This window comes from Aythya ferina, assembly GCF_964211825.1.
Source record: "Aythya ferina genome assembly, chromosome: 10".
Classification (NCBI taxonomy): domain Eukaryota; kingdom Metazoa; phylum Chordata; class Aves; order Anseriformes; family Anatidae; genus Aythya; species Aythya ferina.
Genome location: NC_140306.1, coordinates 19,946,057 through 19,962,841, shown reverse-complemented (window position 1 = coordinate 19,962,841; position 16,785 = coordinate 19,946,057). Strand labels below are relative to the sequence as shown.

The 16,785-nt window shown below is 42.0% G+C and overlaps 1 protein-coding gene across 1 annotated transcript; it reads right to left on the bottom strand.

The window, feature by feature from the left end:
- Window positions 1-532: 532 nt before the first annotated feature.
- TMEM40 (transmembrane protein 40) lies at window positions 533-15,190 on the bottom strand. The gene is made up of 13 exons (XM_084530928.1): window positions 14,828-15,190; window positions 11,406-11,462; window positions 10,655-10,794; window positions 9,928-10,081; window positions 8,369-8,476; window positions 7,427-7,480; window positions 6,495-6,530; window positions 5,035-5,067; window positions 3,592-3,654; window positions 3,247-3,318; window positions 3,091-3,165; window positions 2,297-2,359; window positions 533-1,829 (listed from the first exon to the last, which is right to left on the bottom strand). Exons 2-13 carry the CDS (start codon window positions 11,452-11,454, stop codon window positions 1,810-1,812), a joined length of 867 nt encoding a protein of 288 aa, XP_084387054.1. The 5' UTR covers window positions 11,455-11,462; window positions 14,828-15,190; the 3' UTR covers window positions 533-1,809.
- Window positions 15,191-16,785: the final 1,595 nt, after the last annotated feature.

Sequence of the window (16,785 nt, the reverse complement as noted above, 5' to 3'; positions counted from 1 at the left end):
GCTCTTCTAAGGAGTTTGAAACTCTTCATAGAATTCATATCATATTTTTGAGTGTTTGGCAGTGTTGCAGCAAGGGTGATAGAGGAGACCAGAATGACAACAACCTCTTTGGGCAAGAGGCAGAAATGTGTTAAATGCTGAGGTGGACTTGAGAAGGAGGATCTGAAAGAACATCAGGAAATTTCCAGGTACCAAAGAGGATGCAATGAAAACAGGTAAGTTGCTTTTTCCATAGAACTGACTTCTCTCACATGATCTGCTTTATGTTGTGGGTAGCTGTTCATCCCACATGATGGGGTCCACTGTCATTTTTAAGTATTTTTCCACTTCTACTTTACCCATGAACTGGTTGTTTTCATTCTCTTGTCTGCAGAGTGCCAAATTTAAAAATCTGAAATCATATTTAGTACAAAATATGCTTCTCATCCTTACTGTGCCACAGCACAAGAGTTTTTTAAAAAATAGTCACGAGAGCAGGTTGACTATATGTAGTTTTCAGTTCACCCAAAAGCTATTGGACATTAAACAATGCTACACTGGTCTCAGCAAGACTTTATTTGCAGAATAAGAACAAAATATACAGTATTTTCATATGAGAAAATATTTCCATAAAGATATGTAAACAGTAAATGTAAATGAGAATATAAATATTACAAAATAACTTGCATTTATCTTTATTGCTTAATTTAACCCCTGACATGTTAGGTAACTGCTGCCCTGTGTTGGTACAGGTCTGCACATGATTATTGGTATTTCTGGACGTGCAAACAGAACTGCAATACGTGTGAATGATAAACACCAATGCTTAAAATTAAGTACAACTTCTAAAAAGTTTTTTTTTTTTTTTTCAGAGCAAGGCTTGAAATTGTTTCACTGAACTAAAACTGAGCTGTTTGGGCTAATGGTTTTTAGGTATATGTTTCCTTAAAGTCTCATGTTTTATTGTCCTCTTGTCTCACTTGATGCCTTCATCCTTCTATGGTTATGATGACCTTACATTTCTGCTAAAGATTTGAAGGCATCCTATTTTTCTCATTAGCCTTAATCTGCAATTTTATGTATAATTGATGAAAAACTAAAAACATAATTAAAATACTACATATTATATCTAATGTATAGCATGCTTGAAGGAATGGCAAAATTGCACTTTATTTTACCAGAAGGAAAAAAAAAAAGTTGGTAGATGGTCCAAACCAAGCATTTTATTCCTTTCTTCCTCAGAGATGAAATTTGCTGCTGTTAACTATCTCATTAATGCACCACTATGTCAGTGCATATCAATCTCAACCAGCTTCCACTGGGTGAAATCGTTGTATGTCCACTATATTGAGTTCTGCCACAATAAATTAATCTGCTTCAGTGCTATTGCAGTGTTGGGGCTCAGCTATGTAAGCAAGCAGCTGGTGTTTGCCTGGTTTGCAGCATCACAAGGGGTGAAGAGGAGGTGGATTTGTAGGCGCCAAGATTCCTATTGTAATATCCAGACCCAGCTGAGGATAGTATTGGTCTTTGTTGATTTTTGATATATTGTAGCCAGATTAACATGGTTAAATGGAGGGAAGGAGAATGGGTTCATATTCCATGAAATTAAATATAAACCAGGATCTACATTGTCTTACAAGCAATCCTGAGCTAAAAAGTGCTTGTTTCAGCTTCATTTTTGAGCAGACAATGATATGTTTCTATTGTTTAACACTTTCAATATTTTGTGTTGGCCATTATGCATTTATGACTGCCTTACAAAACAATTCTTTTAGTACTATAAATTCAAACAGCGGGGTTTTGTGGAACTCTCCTGAAATACTCCTCCTAGGCAGCTTTCCTCATACCTGCAGGATGATGAAAAAGAAGACTGTCAGGACTACTGCATTCACATTAAGTGTCATGTGTTGACTTATCCCCTGATGCAACTTCATATCAACGTTCATATTGTGTCCTCATGAACACAGATAGATATGAGCCTGGAGCCTGTTTGAAAACCAGGGAAGAGAAGCCAACTCCCCTTCTTAATATTAAATTGAGCTATAGTATTCTCATTCAGGCATTTTCAGGAAATAATTAATGCCCCATATTGGGAAGAGCATTAAAAATGTGAAAATGCTCTGCCACACAGCAAGAGTCAATAATAATTTCTAAACCCTAGCAGCTGTAATGGACTGTAGTTAAAATATTCTTTTTTAATTACAAAGACTGGAAATTGTAATTTAGAGAAGGTAATCTTAAGAGTTAGCCAAAATCAAGTACCTGGGAAGGTTTAGGGAAATATACATGCAGTTAGTAACAAGATCACTATTACCTGTTAGCCTGAATCTCTCAAGCAGAGGAATAAAACTGTGAAGTATGCTCCGAATTCGGTACACTAATGGTGAAAACACACACATTTTCAAGGTAAGTCAGATATAAAAATAATACACAAACTCCAGAAAAACAGTAAAAGCCAAACCCTGACACTAGCACTATTAAAGAACTAAGATTACTGTTTAAACAAAGTGTTTCTATGCTATTATTAACAGTGACAAGGGTGACTCCAGACAGAACTGTCCACAACATATCAAGCACAGCAGGCACAAGCTTAAGTAGCCTTTTTTCCTCAGTTCAAAAGCCATGACTTGCTGTCTCTTTCCTTTGAGAGCCCTATGGAGTGCCAAGAATCTCCATTTTATATAATTCTTAGTAGCTGCCATCATCCGGGTTCTGCTGAGATCTGGTCCTCAGGGCACTCAGCAGCCTCTGTCCCGGGGGAACAAATGGCAGCCTGAGCGCACAGCACCTGAAAGGGCTTATCTGTGAAGACTGCCTTGCTGCTAAAATTGTATGTTGTCATGGCAACTTAGCATTCAGCCACTGCTGCAGAAAGAGGTGACTCAGGGTCTTGTGATCATTGCCAATGAAAAATGAGTCAACATCTCCCTTCAGCGTCACAGAGGCGCATTTGTCTCCCACTACACCATGTAATGGTGAATTGCAGGACATCGAAGGGGTGATTTAAAGGGTCTCAGCACTAGCCATGTTTTAGACTTGTGTGGTTAAGTGACTATGTGAACTTGTGTCCTTAGTGTTGGTACAGAGCTGGCTGCTGTAGATACTTACCTAGACCAAAGTATATCCCAGTGGTTTCCAGGGAGGCAAAGGTGATTAAACCAATTCCAAGAGAAATTGTCCAATCTAAGGCAACGAAATAAGAGTTTGGCTTTGCTCATTTTCTGGCAAACACCACTTTATCCTTCTGCTGAAATCTTGCCTTACCTTTGTAGTAGTAGTAGCAAATTAGTAAAGCTCCAATTCCAAAGCAAAGAATGACAAAATGAAAAAACTCATCTGAAATACATACGGGAAATTAGGTCACAACTGCACACAAGGCTCCCCTAAGACACATTGTTACAGTGTATCATTGAATAAACTGTACTTCCATGAGAGATGTCTCATACGCTAGATGACTCATACACTTGGTGACCTTCACTGAGAAGGCTTGATGAACATCTACAAACTACTCATATTGGGGAAAAAAGAGTTTTGGAGCCATAGGTCTTATTCTTGGTCTAAGGCTCAATGGGTTTCACTATCAGCTGAAATTAAAAAGAAAACAATTACCATCCTTTCGTATGCCCATCCACCGTACTGTCCAATGAGGGTGAGTATTTTCGTTCTCATGTTCTACAAGAAAGAAATGTCTTTTATTGCCATGCAACTCTGAAATTAAAAGGTTTTATGTTTCTTTCCCTCTTTGTATCCAAAATCGATTCTCAGAGCGGAATATATTAAGAATTGTTCAGAGGAAAGAGATGTAAACCTTTCAGAAAGATCAAATTAGCAATTTTAAAAGTGTTCCTCAAACTACTTTCCAAATAGCCTGTAGCAGCTGTAAAAAATAGCATCATTGGATAGTTGAATTAACAACACACAATTGCTTTTAAAGCACTCCGGGTCTTTTCTATTGAGTCTGGGGCAATCTAGTCTCAGAAATGCAGTAGGGAAGTAAAGCAGTAGTACAAGGGAGCTTCAGTTTGATTCTTGATGTCACAGCTACAGTACTGTCGGTCTATCTACTGAAGTCTGATGTTGAAGTATTTCTGCATCCCCCAAATTAAGAACTGCAGTAGCTGACCCTTATAGGTACCTAAATATATTGATAGAGGAAAAAAAGCATAAGAACCGGCTCAATATTTTTAGAGGTCTAAATACAAGGCAAGGCTTTTTGTGCTAGTCTTGTTGTGAGCAGAATTATCAAATTCTGTTTTCTCCAATTGTCTCATTGAAAGTCAGAGTTGAGTATTTTACCAGATTTCTAACGACATGTTCAAAGCAGAAGGATTTTTTTGGTTTGCTGAGTGCTTGAGAAGACCTCTAGGCAGTCTGCAGCGTATAAGGGAATTGATTCACCACAAGTTTTAGATGCTGATTTCACTTGCATTAGGCTGTGCGTCCACGCAACCACTGCCTGGCAGTAAATTTCATTTTATCTAATGATGTAACAGGAGAGTAATGAAAAATAACCTTAAAACTCTAAAGTTGAGCTACAAAATTCTGTCGTTGTGCTTCTGAACCATGTAGCAACTCAACTTTGCAGAAGAAATCTGTCTTGGGTTACCTGATACTGGACCCGTTTTAGCTTTTGATTCTGAGAATTCTGGATTGATCAAGTTCTGGTTTGGGGACAAACTCAGTAATTTGATTATTAATGTTAACGTAGTATGGCACTATTCTGACTTGCAATTGTTCCTCTGTCTGTGTGTAGGAAGATCTATAGTCATAGAATTTATCAGAACATCAGTTCATACCTACCATGTGTTTGTTCTGTATTACACTGCCTCCTAAAGGCAATAGTCCCACTGTAACTTTGTATCATGGAATGACTTGCGGTGTTTCTTTTATCACAGCATTACAAATGCATTTTAATATCTATTCTTAAATTTCTACTTTTTGTTTACAAAATATCTAGGCAATAAGGAGCTGGTATAGCTACCATCACTAAGTAGAACTGAATACCAAAAGACAGCAGTCACAAGAAAAACTTGTTTGCTTGTTTGTATTTACCATCTGCAATTGAATCTTCTCTTCTGGTAATTTCTGAAAAGAAGCATAGTTTTATTATTTCTGATGGTAACAACTCTCACATGCTGTTTAACACCATTAGCAGGATTAGTAAGCAGGGTAAGTATTCTATTTTGTGACTTAGTTTAGACAAAACAATGCTAGAAAGTGCTAGGAAAGTGATGACATTAAAAAGAAGCCGAAGAACAACTACCAGTAAAAACACCTATTTACAGTAATGCCAGGTGAAATAGCTGGGCAGTATGTGCCTGATGGCCTCTCTGTTAATATTTAATTGCTAAAACTGAAGTTGGTACCAGGCAGAGCCAGAACCAAGAGCTATGTTTGCAAGTCGCCTAAACGTTTCCAATACAGTAGACACGGTGTCCCACACTAGCTAAATATTTTCAGTGGCTTGGTCTAGTGTACTGAACTAATCTAGAACTGAAGCAACAAAGGCCAGGGTGAGAGGTGGGACATGCCAACTGGAAAATCACTGTGATCCCTTCTGCACCTGCGGGGAGAATAGTGTATTACATACACTCCCTGAGGCTTTATATAGCTCCTTGGTGACAGTTAACTCAAAAAATCTCCTCTAGGGATTATGCTGCAACTTGCACCTTCTTCCCAATTCTTTCCTCATCTGAAATGGACCAAGTTACAACAGCTCTTCCCCACTTCACAGGAAAAAAATGGTTGAACAGGTCTCCTCTCAGAAAGACCAGTCTGCTTGGTTCTCTGCCTCTCCTAGCTAACAAAGGTAGAATTTGCCTGGGAGCGGGAGGGATGAGGTTGATAATTCGATCAAGCTATTGCAGATTTCCTCCTAGGGGCTCTTTACATCTGTTTTGCTGCTGCTCAGTAGTTCCTGATAGAAAGCAACATGTCTTCAGAGTGTGGCAGTCTGTTCAAGCCTCTCAACTGGCACTGTTTGTGTTGCCTATCACTTGGCCTTCAGCTAGCATCACTGTTGGAGTGTGCTCTGCACTCTGAGCAAACTGAGGGAGACTTTCAGAACTGAGTATCACCAGCTGCCAGAAACGAGGTTCCAGCTCCCGCACAATCTTGCATCCCCATTCAGCAGGGCGCAGAGGGCTGAAAGGAATACTGAAAACTGCCTCGCTGTCTTGAGCAAGACTGAAGGGTTTCCCAATAGCATTGCTGGGTTTTCCACTAAAAAGGATGACAACTCCTGTGAGCTGATCCTATGTCAGCAGGCCTACAAGAAAAAAAAGGGGGGGGGGAGCTAATCTGCTAGAACTCCTTTTTACAAATCACATGCTATCACAAGCTTGCAACAAAACATGTATACCATGCCCAGATCCTCTACCAGGCGAACAGAAAACCTGATGGAGTTACAGCCAAAAACTTATTTTTAATATACTAAGAATGTCAGAAAGAAAAAAATGCAGTTATAAGGTCTTACTTGCTGCAGGATGAGGTTATTATCTGGGAACACTTACCTGAATCTCTGTAGGGAGCAACCTCTGATGGCATACCTAAAACATTATGTGAAGATGATATAGATTGATATCTGTAATGAATGTGCTTATCTTGCTGCCAGCCCTAACCCATGCAACCATACTGAAGCTAGTGGGGTTGTAAATGTGACAAGGGAGATACTAACTCCTACTCTTTAGGAACAGCAGGTCTGTTGTGGGTTATGCAGTTCAGTATCTAAGGGAAATATGGAGTATTAACCCCACATATTTCATCTCAAACAATAGGTGGAGTCAGGAAAAATCAGATCTCCTAATGTTAATTTAAATGAGCTGCTCTTATATCTGGGGTGAGATCAATTAAATATACAAATTAAATGATTAAACCCCTAAGGTTTTTGTTTTTGTTTTTTTTTAAAATCCATGGTTCTATACCACAAGCTGATAGCTGTGTGTTGACACAACACCTCTCTTTATCTGCATTGTACTTATATTCCAGTTTTTCCTTTGGAAGGAAAGGAAAAGCCTCAGCACTGAGATCCAAGGAGTGGTCCCAATCGATGACCTCCACTGTTTGCCAAGGGTGGAAAGCAAACCCTGTAAGTAGTGGCTGTGACAGATGCTTTCAAAAAGTCTTGTTGCATTCCAGTGGCAGCTGTCTGTGCAAACCCAGGCAGCAGCAGTTCTCCTACAATGGTAGATTTTGCTGTTGTGGTTCAACTGTAGCCGTAGGGCATAGTTAAGCAATGCCCTAGCTAGCTTCTTTTTGTAGGAAACACCTTTCCTATAGCCAGATTTTAACTGGTCATTTTCTTACGTCTAAAACTGCCTATGGAGTGTTCGTGTACCTTTGTTTAGAAGTCAAACCATAGAATGCCAGAAATTATTCATTTTCTGTTTTACATTGGTTGTCCCTAGGGAAAAAAAAAAATAATGCTGTTGTCATTTTGTCCCACCTCCAAGTAATTGGCCTTCAGTCTTCTGTCTTCCTAAATCTTCACCATCACTGTCTGGATAGAGAAAGTGTTTTTTTTTTTTATCAGATTAAAGAAAAATGTGCCAGCAATATCAAAAATAACAGCACTATAGTCTTTTGCTCATATATGAATGGCTGTGAGATGTGTAAGTAAAAATGAAGGCTTTGAAATGCAAGCATCATTATTAGTTGCTTTTGCCTCACAGCTCTCTCTAAGCCTGGCTGAATAGGAGAAAAACAATAAAATCTGATGATGGAATGAATTGTATAGAAAGGTGTAGCAAGAAATTTCTTATTTTAAACACAGATACATCACTAACACTGCTAACTAGTTTTAAATTTTTATTTCTAATTACAATTCATTTCTTTCTAATCGTCTTTTGGCTTTCTGTGACAGAACAAGCCAGTATCAGCATATTAGCATTCTCTCTTCCATGTTGTGTATCATTTCCTTAGCCTCTGATTTTCCATGAATGAAATAGACTCATGGCAACCAAAACCATGACTTTTGATAACACTGTTCATGATTGCTATTAAGGAAAGAAATGCTAGGAAGTGGTACAGCATTGCCAGCTACTGCTGTATGTTGAATATTATTGCTTCCTGCTGTAGCACAGGCTTTGGCTAGAACATAAACCCCACGAAGATCGTAACAATTATGATCTTATATTTGGAAATGAATCTTGAAGCAGCTTTCAACATCTCTGAAACCCCCAACTTCCACAACAGCAGGAGGCAGCCACTGTTTTGTTTATAATGAATCTAGAGACAGTAATTATTTTGTCATCTGTTTTGCAGTTTCTTACTTTTTTCTGAGTTATACAGAATTGCTACTGAATTGCTGCAAGTCTCCTGTGTGAATCTCCTTTGAACACATAATCAGACTAAAATATGTGTAAGGGAAAAATAAAATCTTTTTTACCTCGTGGATCTTCATCTATGGACTCGTGGGATGAGTCGTCAGCCTTCTTATCCCCTTGTGAAAGCATGAGATTTCTTTCCAGTCTCTTCAGGAGTTTTAATTTCTCATCTGATGTGATAGGTAGAGAAAATATATACATATTTGAAACAATTACTTCCATTTTCTCTCTTTTACAATCATAGACTACCAGTGTTTCAAGATGCTGTATTTAAAGATTGTCTGTCAGGAAATTAGATTTATTTCAGCTGTGCTTTTTGTAGTACAAAGCATTACAAATGTAAACATCATGACACTGTTAAACTTTCTTAAATGGCTGCAGCAGGTGCCTATGGTCTCATATTCTAGGTTTTAATTTACTGATAATGCTACCCCGGTGAAATTTCCCACTCCCTGAAGCAACAGCATCTGCAGCTGAAAGGTGCTTTAGCTGAAGAATAGCTGCTCACCACTTCCTGGGCTACTTCTCCCTCCACCATTGTGATTTCTGCGGGGTTCCCTGGGGTTATGCCGCAGTGCCAGCACCCTCTTGTGGCATAAAAGTAGAACTCTTGAAGTCAGTTAGGCCAGTTCACCTGGGAGGAGAAATTTGGAGGATGCTGACTCCTGGGCCAGGCAGTAAATTGCTCCTGGCTCGTGTGGCTGCAATTGTAGGTGATTCTTAGCAGCTTCATATTCACCTCTGTGCGTCTCTCCATTATTAGTTTGGACATACACAGTAACACAATTCCCCCCAGCTGTTGGTGCAGCTAACTACAAGGGTGGGAAGGGGTCCCTGCCATGACAACCACTCCTGCTCTTTAACACATGCTCAAAACAAGGTTGTCCTCCAGGCTGTGCAGAGTCTACCCCTTCATGACCACATTTCAACATGGCAGAAACAGGAGAAGGATTTCCTTGAGACTGCCCAGTTAAATTTGGGGTCATCTTAAGTGAGTGCTGCTTTATGATGTATTAAAGACAATTAATGATACCATGAGCCCTGTGCATTAAAAAAGTGCAGTTCCACAACAGGGCAAATGAGAAGTGTAGCAGAAGCTGTTTGTATCTTGATGCCAGGCTCAGCACCCTGATTTGTATCTTCCATCTGCTCCTTTACTTAGTGCTGCACATCCTGCTAGGGAAATTTGCAACAATATTGACAGTATCTCAACTCTGATTTCTTACCACTGTGGAAGCTCAGAGAGGTCCAGACTGCCTTGGTAACTGTTCAGGCAAAAAAGCATACTGACTGTCACTAATCCAGTTAGGAAAAACTGGGGGACCACTTTAAGTCACAGAAATTTCTTAGGAATCATCACCCCAGACGAGGTTTCCTTTCTCTTTAAGTGAACAAGTTTGTTTTTATCTCCCCCCTTAAGAAGTGAACTCAAACTAAAGTTCTGTCTATCTGTGGCTCCCATTATCACCATACCTGTGTTTTCTAGGATGTATTTCTAGACATTTTAATCTTTCACTAATAATCACAGCCAAGAGTATATCAGTTTTGCAACTGGTGTCACGTCCCACAAGCACTGCAGTGATTTTAACAAACAGGTGAAGGGCAACCAGGTAGAACTCACCATTTCTCTTGGAACTGGGCAGCTGCCGATACACAGATGGGTTGGTACTCTTCAGCAAGAGGTAAAGAACAACCATTGCCCTGACGCCTTTTGTCCGTATGGCTTTTAGGCAGGCTGCACAGCCCCCAGGCAGGACACTGCATCTCTTGAGGAGCTGAGAGAAAGATGAGTAAATAGTAAATAGTCCTTCCAATAAAACACAGCATGTGTGAACAGATCCTGCTATGGAAATGAATGTAGCTCACTCCATCTGTGGGAAATGTTATCTGCCCCTGCTATACAAGGGGAAAAATCAGGAATAAAGGCTAAAGTCAAAGATGAGAAGAACTGTGTCAACTGCGAAAGAACTGGGGTGTTCAATAGCTAACTATTTAAAGAGCTGGAGAAATACAGGTATAGGGCCTGAAAATGGACGTGCAATCTCTACAGTATCTTACAGCAAAACTCCTCTAACAGGCCTGCCTAGGAAAAAAGGGAGCTGGACAGGTCCTGAGGAATACATATAAAACCAACTCTGCTGGAAAGTTATTTTTTCCATGTGGAAAACGATGAAGTGAAAGTCTAATTTATGTAAGTGCTCTTTTATGCCATTTAGTGTATTTTAGATATCTTTTTAAACATATCAGAAAATGGGCTTTATGTTCCTTCTCTCCAAAATATATCAGAGAAGTGTATCTGTAGAACTATGCCTTACAAAAAAAGAATGCACATTTCTTCATTAACTTACATTGTTCTTTTCTTCAGTATTCAGGATAGGTGGGTCAGTGGTGGCTAAACATTTTACAAGGGATTCCCAGAAAGACTGGTTCATTTTCTCATGATTCTCCAAGTAATCATCATCAGCAGTGAAAGCCCCCTGGAAAACGTCTGGAGGAGAAACAAGTAAGTTACTGCACAGAAGTGGAGGTGGGTTGTGTGGTAGCGTTCCCCTCCAGCTCAGTGTAGGCGTGGTGACAGACTCCGCAGCATGTTGTCTTATAGGAAAGAGAGTAGTGCTGTATCACATAAAGCAATATGGTCTACCAGAAACTGGTAGAAAAATGTCAATAGTCCATACAAATGGGTGTGGTGCTGCTGCCTCAGTAAAAGAAGCAGGGGAAGTATTACTAACTATTTATTTAGCAGGTGTTTATCCTGTTTATGCAATTTGACAAATAAGGAATTGAGGCACAATAATACAAAGGGATGGATACCTAAGACCTAGGGTTTTCTACATATTGTTAGGCGTTTAATGCACAGCAAAATCCCCTTCATGCATCTAAATTCACATAAGGATGTGGCAAGGTCAGATGAGAAGCCTGTGGAAAATGGACATGCAATGGACAGGGAACTGACTGCTGGTCTGCTTGCAAGCAAGGAGAAGATGTATGGAGCATGTTTTCAGAACAAACTAGTCTCACTGACTCATTGTCAGTCTAGCAAAAAATGTTGCATAGTGTAAACGAGCAGATGCTTTGACCTTGGCATGTTACCCCTACCTTGCTGTTCTTCAGTAAGTTCTGGGAATGGGCCATTCAAGTTCTCCATTGCTGTACCTGTTCCAAAAGGAAGAAAAAGCAGATGTTATTTGGAAACTGATCAGTCTGACCTTGTCTATTTTTCTGTCTTACACTTGATTTCCTGCAAACATCTCTGTCTCTAGGCACTCAGTTTTGAAATCACTTGTTGCAGTGCAAGTTTCACGTCATGACTCATTTACCCTCCCAGGACCCATTCTCAAATCCTGAATGAGTCTTGCTGAGCTGGCCCTTGGTTGTTAAGAAAGAACAAAAGTCTCATCATCATGAGTAAAACCGAAAGAAGCCTGACTCGATCCTTCACTTTTTTTTTTTTTTAAACTACCAAGGTATCTAATTAACTTTTTGCCAATGATGTGAGTAACTTAATAGGTAGGCACTATTTCATTCACAAAACAGAACAATTATTTATTACCTCTGACATCTTCATACTTAAAATATGACAGTCAGGGACAATAGTAAAAAATAGTTCATATGAGAACCCAGCAAGATTTTGAATTCTTGTCTCACAGAAGACTTTGATACTTCAACGTCTGTTCTTCCCAATTGTCATGAAAGGAAATGTCCACTAATTTTAGATTTATGAATTGAAAATTAAGTGTCCATCCCAGAAAGTTTCTTGTTGACCATAGAAACAAAGTATTCTGACATCCCCAAAATGCAATGTTTCCTTTTTGTTTGCTAAACTCACCTTGGAAATTTTGTTTTGAAGCTGCTTTATTCTGATGATGTATTTTTTGTCGTGCTTGGGGTTCTGAACACAGTTGCCTCCACCTACTGTGGTCCAGGCATCCTGCACTAACTCCATCTCCCCGTTTCAGCTGTAACAGCTGTTATATTGAGAGATGTGAAAGAAGACTTTTCGCAAGCCTAAAACACAGTTTCCACTATGCAAGGCACAATAGGAAAACACTGTGTGTACACCCTCACATTTTCTTACACTATGACTTTCGGGTCCATTCAACGAAACACTTTAAATCAACAAGTTTAAAAACAAAGTCTTTCCGTTAAATTTTCCAGATGGAAAACTGATGTTTTTCTATGGCCAGTTTCAATTACCACCATCAATCATAAAAACATTCCAATACAAAATCTAAAACAGGTTCAGTTGATATCTTGAGAAGGGTGGCATAAAACACACAAAAACATCTTAATTTTCTAAATAGAACGGGTTGCTAGAGTGTTAGTTCTTAGACAGAGGACATCAAACACTAACAGATTCCAAAGTAGCCATAAAAGCCATCCCTTCTTTAGAACCAGGGCTAGGGTCTCAAATTTTTGGTATGTTTGCAATTGTGGGAGCTTCCTTCTTTCCTAGACTGCTAGTGTTTTTCAAATGAACAGTTCCTTAGTTGGATACTCTTTTTAGCCATTGGTTTGCCGTTTGGCTCTGGGAAAGCTTCATAACCTCTTCAATCACTTTAAAAGCCTAAGCCCAAAAAACTGCTTACCTACCTGCCAGGTGTACTGTGAGGAAACAAACACTTAATATTTTAAGGACACTTCAAAATTATTCCTAATGAGAAGTCTGTGCAAAACAACGTTTACAAGGGTAGATAATACCTTTTATTAAACCACCTAATATACCTGGAAAAACTTGTCTGTTTTTTTTGGAAAAACAAGCTTTGAACTCCATCCATTAATCTAATAAAAGTTATTACCTCTCCTACAAACCTTGCCTGACTGATAGCCTCCGCTGCCTGAGCTGTGGAGCAGCACTGTGTGACAGTGGCTGGCGCTGTAAGACTGTGAGCACCCGATAGAGAATGCAGGAAACTCATCTGTCCTCACTGTGCGGTGAAGCAACAGCTGATGCTGAAATACCGGAACCCAGCATACCACACCCTGGACAAACTCGTTCTCAGCCACACTACAAGGAACATAATTTCTGTGCAGTTATGTATCTCCAGAAATGTTTTTCAGCCTTTTTCAGTATCTTTCCTGCCTTCTTATTTAGTCAGCTTAAATGCTGGAAGTGTCTGCTTTTGTTCACTAGATCTGTTTGTGGACTGTGGGGTTGAAACACTAGGCCTAAAGGAACAAAATGACTTACAGTATGAACATTGCCTTTATGACTATGAAGTGCATTTTGTATTTATAACTATCCACAGTTTTACTGTAGAGTGAGACTGAGGGGGATTGACTTTGGGGCTCTCAACATCTCGTTACGGCCACTTTCATTGGCACATTCAAGGCATGTTGCCCTTCCTGTGCCACAAGCCTCTCATAGCGGCCGCCTCTCGCTGGCTTTGTGTCACCGCAAAGACAAAGGGAGGGGGTAGGCACTGACAGGTCTGTGCTGCCATACACAAAGGAAGAGCAGATAACAACACCGAAGGCAGAGGAGGCACGGTCAGCTTCATGTGCTGCCAGACTAACTTCCAATAGAACTATTTGTTTGTTGACCCAAATGACATAACTGCCCAGCTGTACCCACAGCAGAAATGCATTTGGCGGGCAGACACATACATGCCCCTGTCCAGGCGGCTGGATGCCGGGACAGGGTCCGGGAGCAGCCACAGCCTGACGCAGGCTCCCCTTGTACGCCTCCAGCATGCTGAGCCCAGCCGCCCACCACACTGTGGGACTGAGGGAGTCAGGTGCCTAATTTATGTTAGGCTGAGGGCAATTAATACCCCTGTGGCTCTTCTGGAAAGAAAATCAGATCTAAAGAAAGAAGAAGGCTTGCCATTTAATTATTGTGTGTATTAAAAGCAATGCAGTTGATTATACCTGACACCAAAAGCAGGATGATGGCACACCATACTGGCCTTGCAGCCTGGCCACCAGCTCCCCAGGGAACACTGTGACCAACAGACCTCACCTGGCTTTCCCCAGAGCCCATGGGGAGTTAACTGCAGCGAGGTCTTTTTGATGAGTTAAGAGTAAAATTTGTGTGCAGCATCATGCTCCCTGATACCGAGAGAGAAAGTTATCTGCCAGATGCAACAACTTTTTTCTGTTTAATTGCTGAAATATAGGAGTGAAATTGTTCACTGGGATAGCAGAAATTGTGACTACAATAACACAGGAACACCTCAAGACAAAGACCATCTAATACTAAAACTGTTCACTTTGGAACTACCCCTATAATTCCTTTTAAATTACACGCAGATACCAAATCCTGCTCAAGTTTGCTTTTGAACATCCACTCCCCCACACCAATCCCACGAGACCCCACGCAGTACCCCTGTATGCCTCAGGCTAGTTCCATGGAAACTGGTGGCAGCGAGGCCTCAGCAGGTGAGCCCAAACCTCCTGTCCCTTCAGCCTGAAGCGGCTCCAGCCAGTGCCGCCAGCGGGACACTGGTACGGGGACCCGACAGGCATCCCCACAGCCTCTGGGGCCGTGCCCTCATACCCACTGTGCGCTCCAATCTCACCTGGCGTGTGCTTCTCCTGCAGCCCCAAGGGGAGATGGCGAACGCCTCAGAAACTGGATGAGCTGGTGCTTGTCCTCTGAGTAAAGTCAAAACGAGTCTCCTTGGCGTGAAACGGGTAAAAAGGGGAAGTGGGGGCAAGGGTTGCCCAGAGGATTATATGTATACGTATGTGTATATATATGTATGTGTGTGTTTATAAATGTGCGTGTCTATAATATATATTTGTGTGTATATATGTAAGCATATGCGTGCGTATATATATATATATATATATACACCCACGAGGGGCCCGTGCCCGTCCGGCAGCCCGCCCTAAGGCCGCCTTGGTGCGGGACAACCCCGCCGCACGGCGCCTCAGGAGCCCGGCGCAGCTCCCGGGGCCGCCCCTCGGCGCTGACTCAGGGGGCGGGGCCGCCGAGGAGGGCCGGGGCCGGGGGGCTGTGAGCGGGTCTGGGCGGGCCGGAGACCCCCAGACAGCCGTTCTGGGGCGCCCCGTGGGGCCGGCGGCCACGCTGCGAGGGAAAGGCCCCACGTCCCGCGGTGGCTGTGTGGAGGGAAGGGCGTGAGGGGAGCAGCGAGGCGGGCGGGCTTTGTCCCGTGCGCTTCTCGGGAGCAGGGCCCAGGCAGGTAGAGCCCCTGCCCTTACTCCTGCACCCCAGGGCCGCCGGGTCCTGTGCTGAGGAGCTGGGGGGCTGGCGGGGAAGGGAAAGGGGTCCCCGACCCCTGTCTCCAGCGAGCAGAGTGGGGACGCCGCTGGGGTACGGGCGTGCTCAGCAAAGTAGGGCAGCTTTTGCCACGAGCAAAGCTCTGCACCTTAAGTCACTGAAGGCTTGTACGTAGGTAAGAGGTGAAGCCACGCTTCTGGGATGAGAGACCACGCTGCCCTGCCCAAGTAATAAGCTGGAAAACACCACAAGCACAGCTCCTTGGCCTGCTGTGTTTGCAAGTGCCTGGGATACAAATGAGGCGCAGCAGCCTGTACTAACGAGATTGCCAGAAGCCAGACTGGGGAGTGAGGAGCTGTTCTGGGAACACTTACTCCCAGACTGGTCACCCTGCCTGCCCCCAGCTGTGATCAATTCCCCAGTAACCTTCACCAGGTTAACCTGCAACATGCCTGACAGGAATCCAGGCACCTCAGTCAGCTGAGGCAAAGAAAATATTTCCTCCCCAGCCTAGCACATTTTCACTATGGCAAATGGATGTCCAGGTCTCTTCACACATAGTACAATAGATTTGTGCCAGAGTCTTTGCCAGGTACAAAACTTCTCTGGGTTTCATAGCTGGAAGTTAGATTTTTATCAAATTAGGTGTGATTTTATAGCAAGGCATGTAGTTTAAGTGAGTGGGTGCAAATCCTCCATTTGCTGTGTCATTCACTGTGCATTGTTTGCTTGCTCTTAGAAAGCAACAGGGAGCAGCCCAAGCTGTGTGCAGCTTCCAGTCTCTGATTATGCTCAGGTAAAGCAGGGAGTTTCTCTTTGCCCTTTTCCAGCAATATGTTTTGCTATTAGTAACTCTTGGCAGACTCTTGAGTTCTGATAACAGCAAGCAACAGAGATCAGGATGGTCAGTCATCTTCCAGGTCCTGGCATCCTTCACAGGCAATTTCCCTGCCACTGCTAGCTCATCCTCCCTGGCTGGCCATGCAGTACCTCAGCTCTGGCTCTGCGTAGGCTGTTGCCCAGTCACCCAGAGTACCAATTCATATTGCTCATGGGTTTAACATTCTGTCTTTGAGCAGGAGGAAGAGACGCAAACCGTTTCCTTGTAGTCTGTCCTGCCTCTTTTAGAATAACTGGAAACAAAGCACCTTTTGTTTGGCTTTTTTTCTTCTGCTGTACCTGCAGTACAGCTAATCAATGTTCTTCTCAAAGCCTTCCTGTTTACCTCTGATGCATATAACATTTTTAGCACAACATTAAACTGAAATCATCCAAGTGTTGTATTCTGTTTGT

Bases quoted from the DNA above. Each gene is read 5' to 3' on its own strand.
- TMEM40 (XM_084530928.1), bottom strand. From the start codon at position 11,454: ATGGAGAACTTGAATGGCCCATTCCCAGAACTTACTGAAGAACAGCAA. The intron at 7,481-8,368 runs GTAAAAAAGATT...TTCTCTATCCAG, and splicing joins CATAGATGAAGATCCACGAG to ACAGTGATGGTGAAGATTTA. The intron at 1,830-2,296 runs GTAATAGTGATC...ATCATCCTGCAG, and splicing joins TGAGAGATTCAGGCTAACAG to GTATGAGGAAAGCTGCCTAG.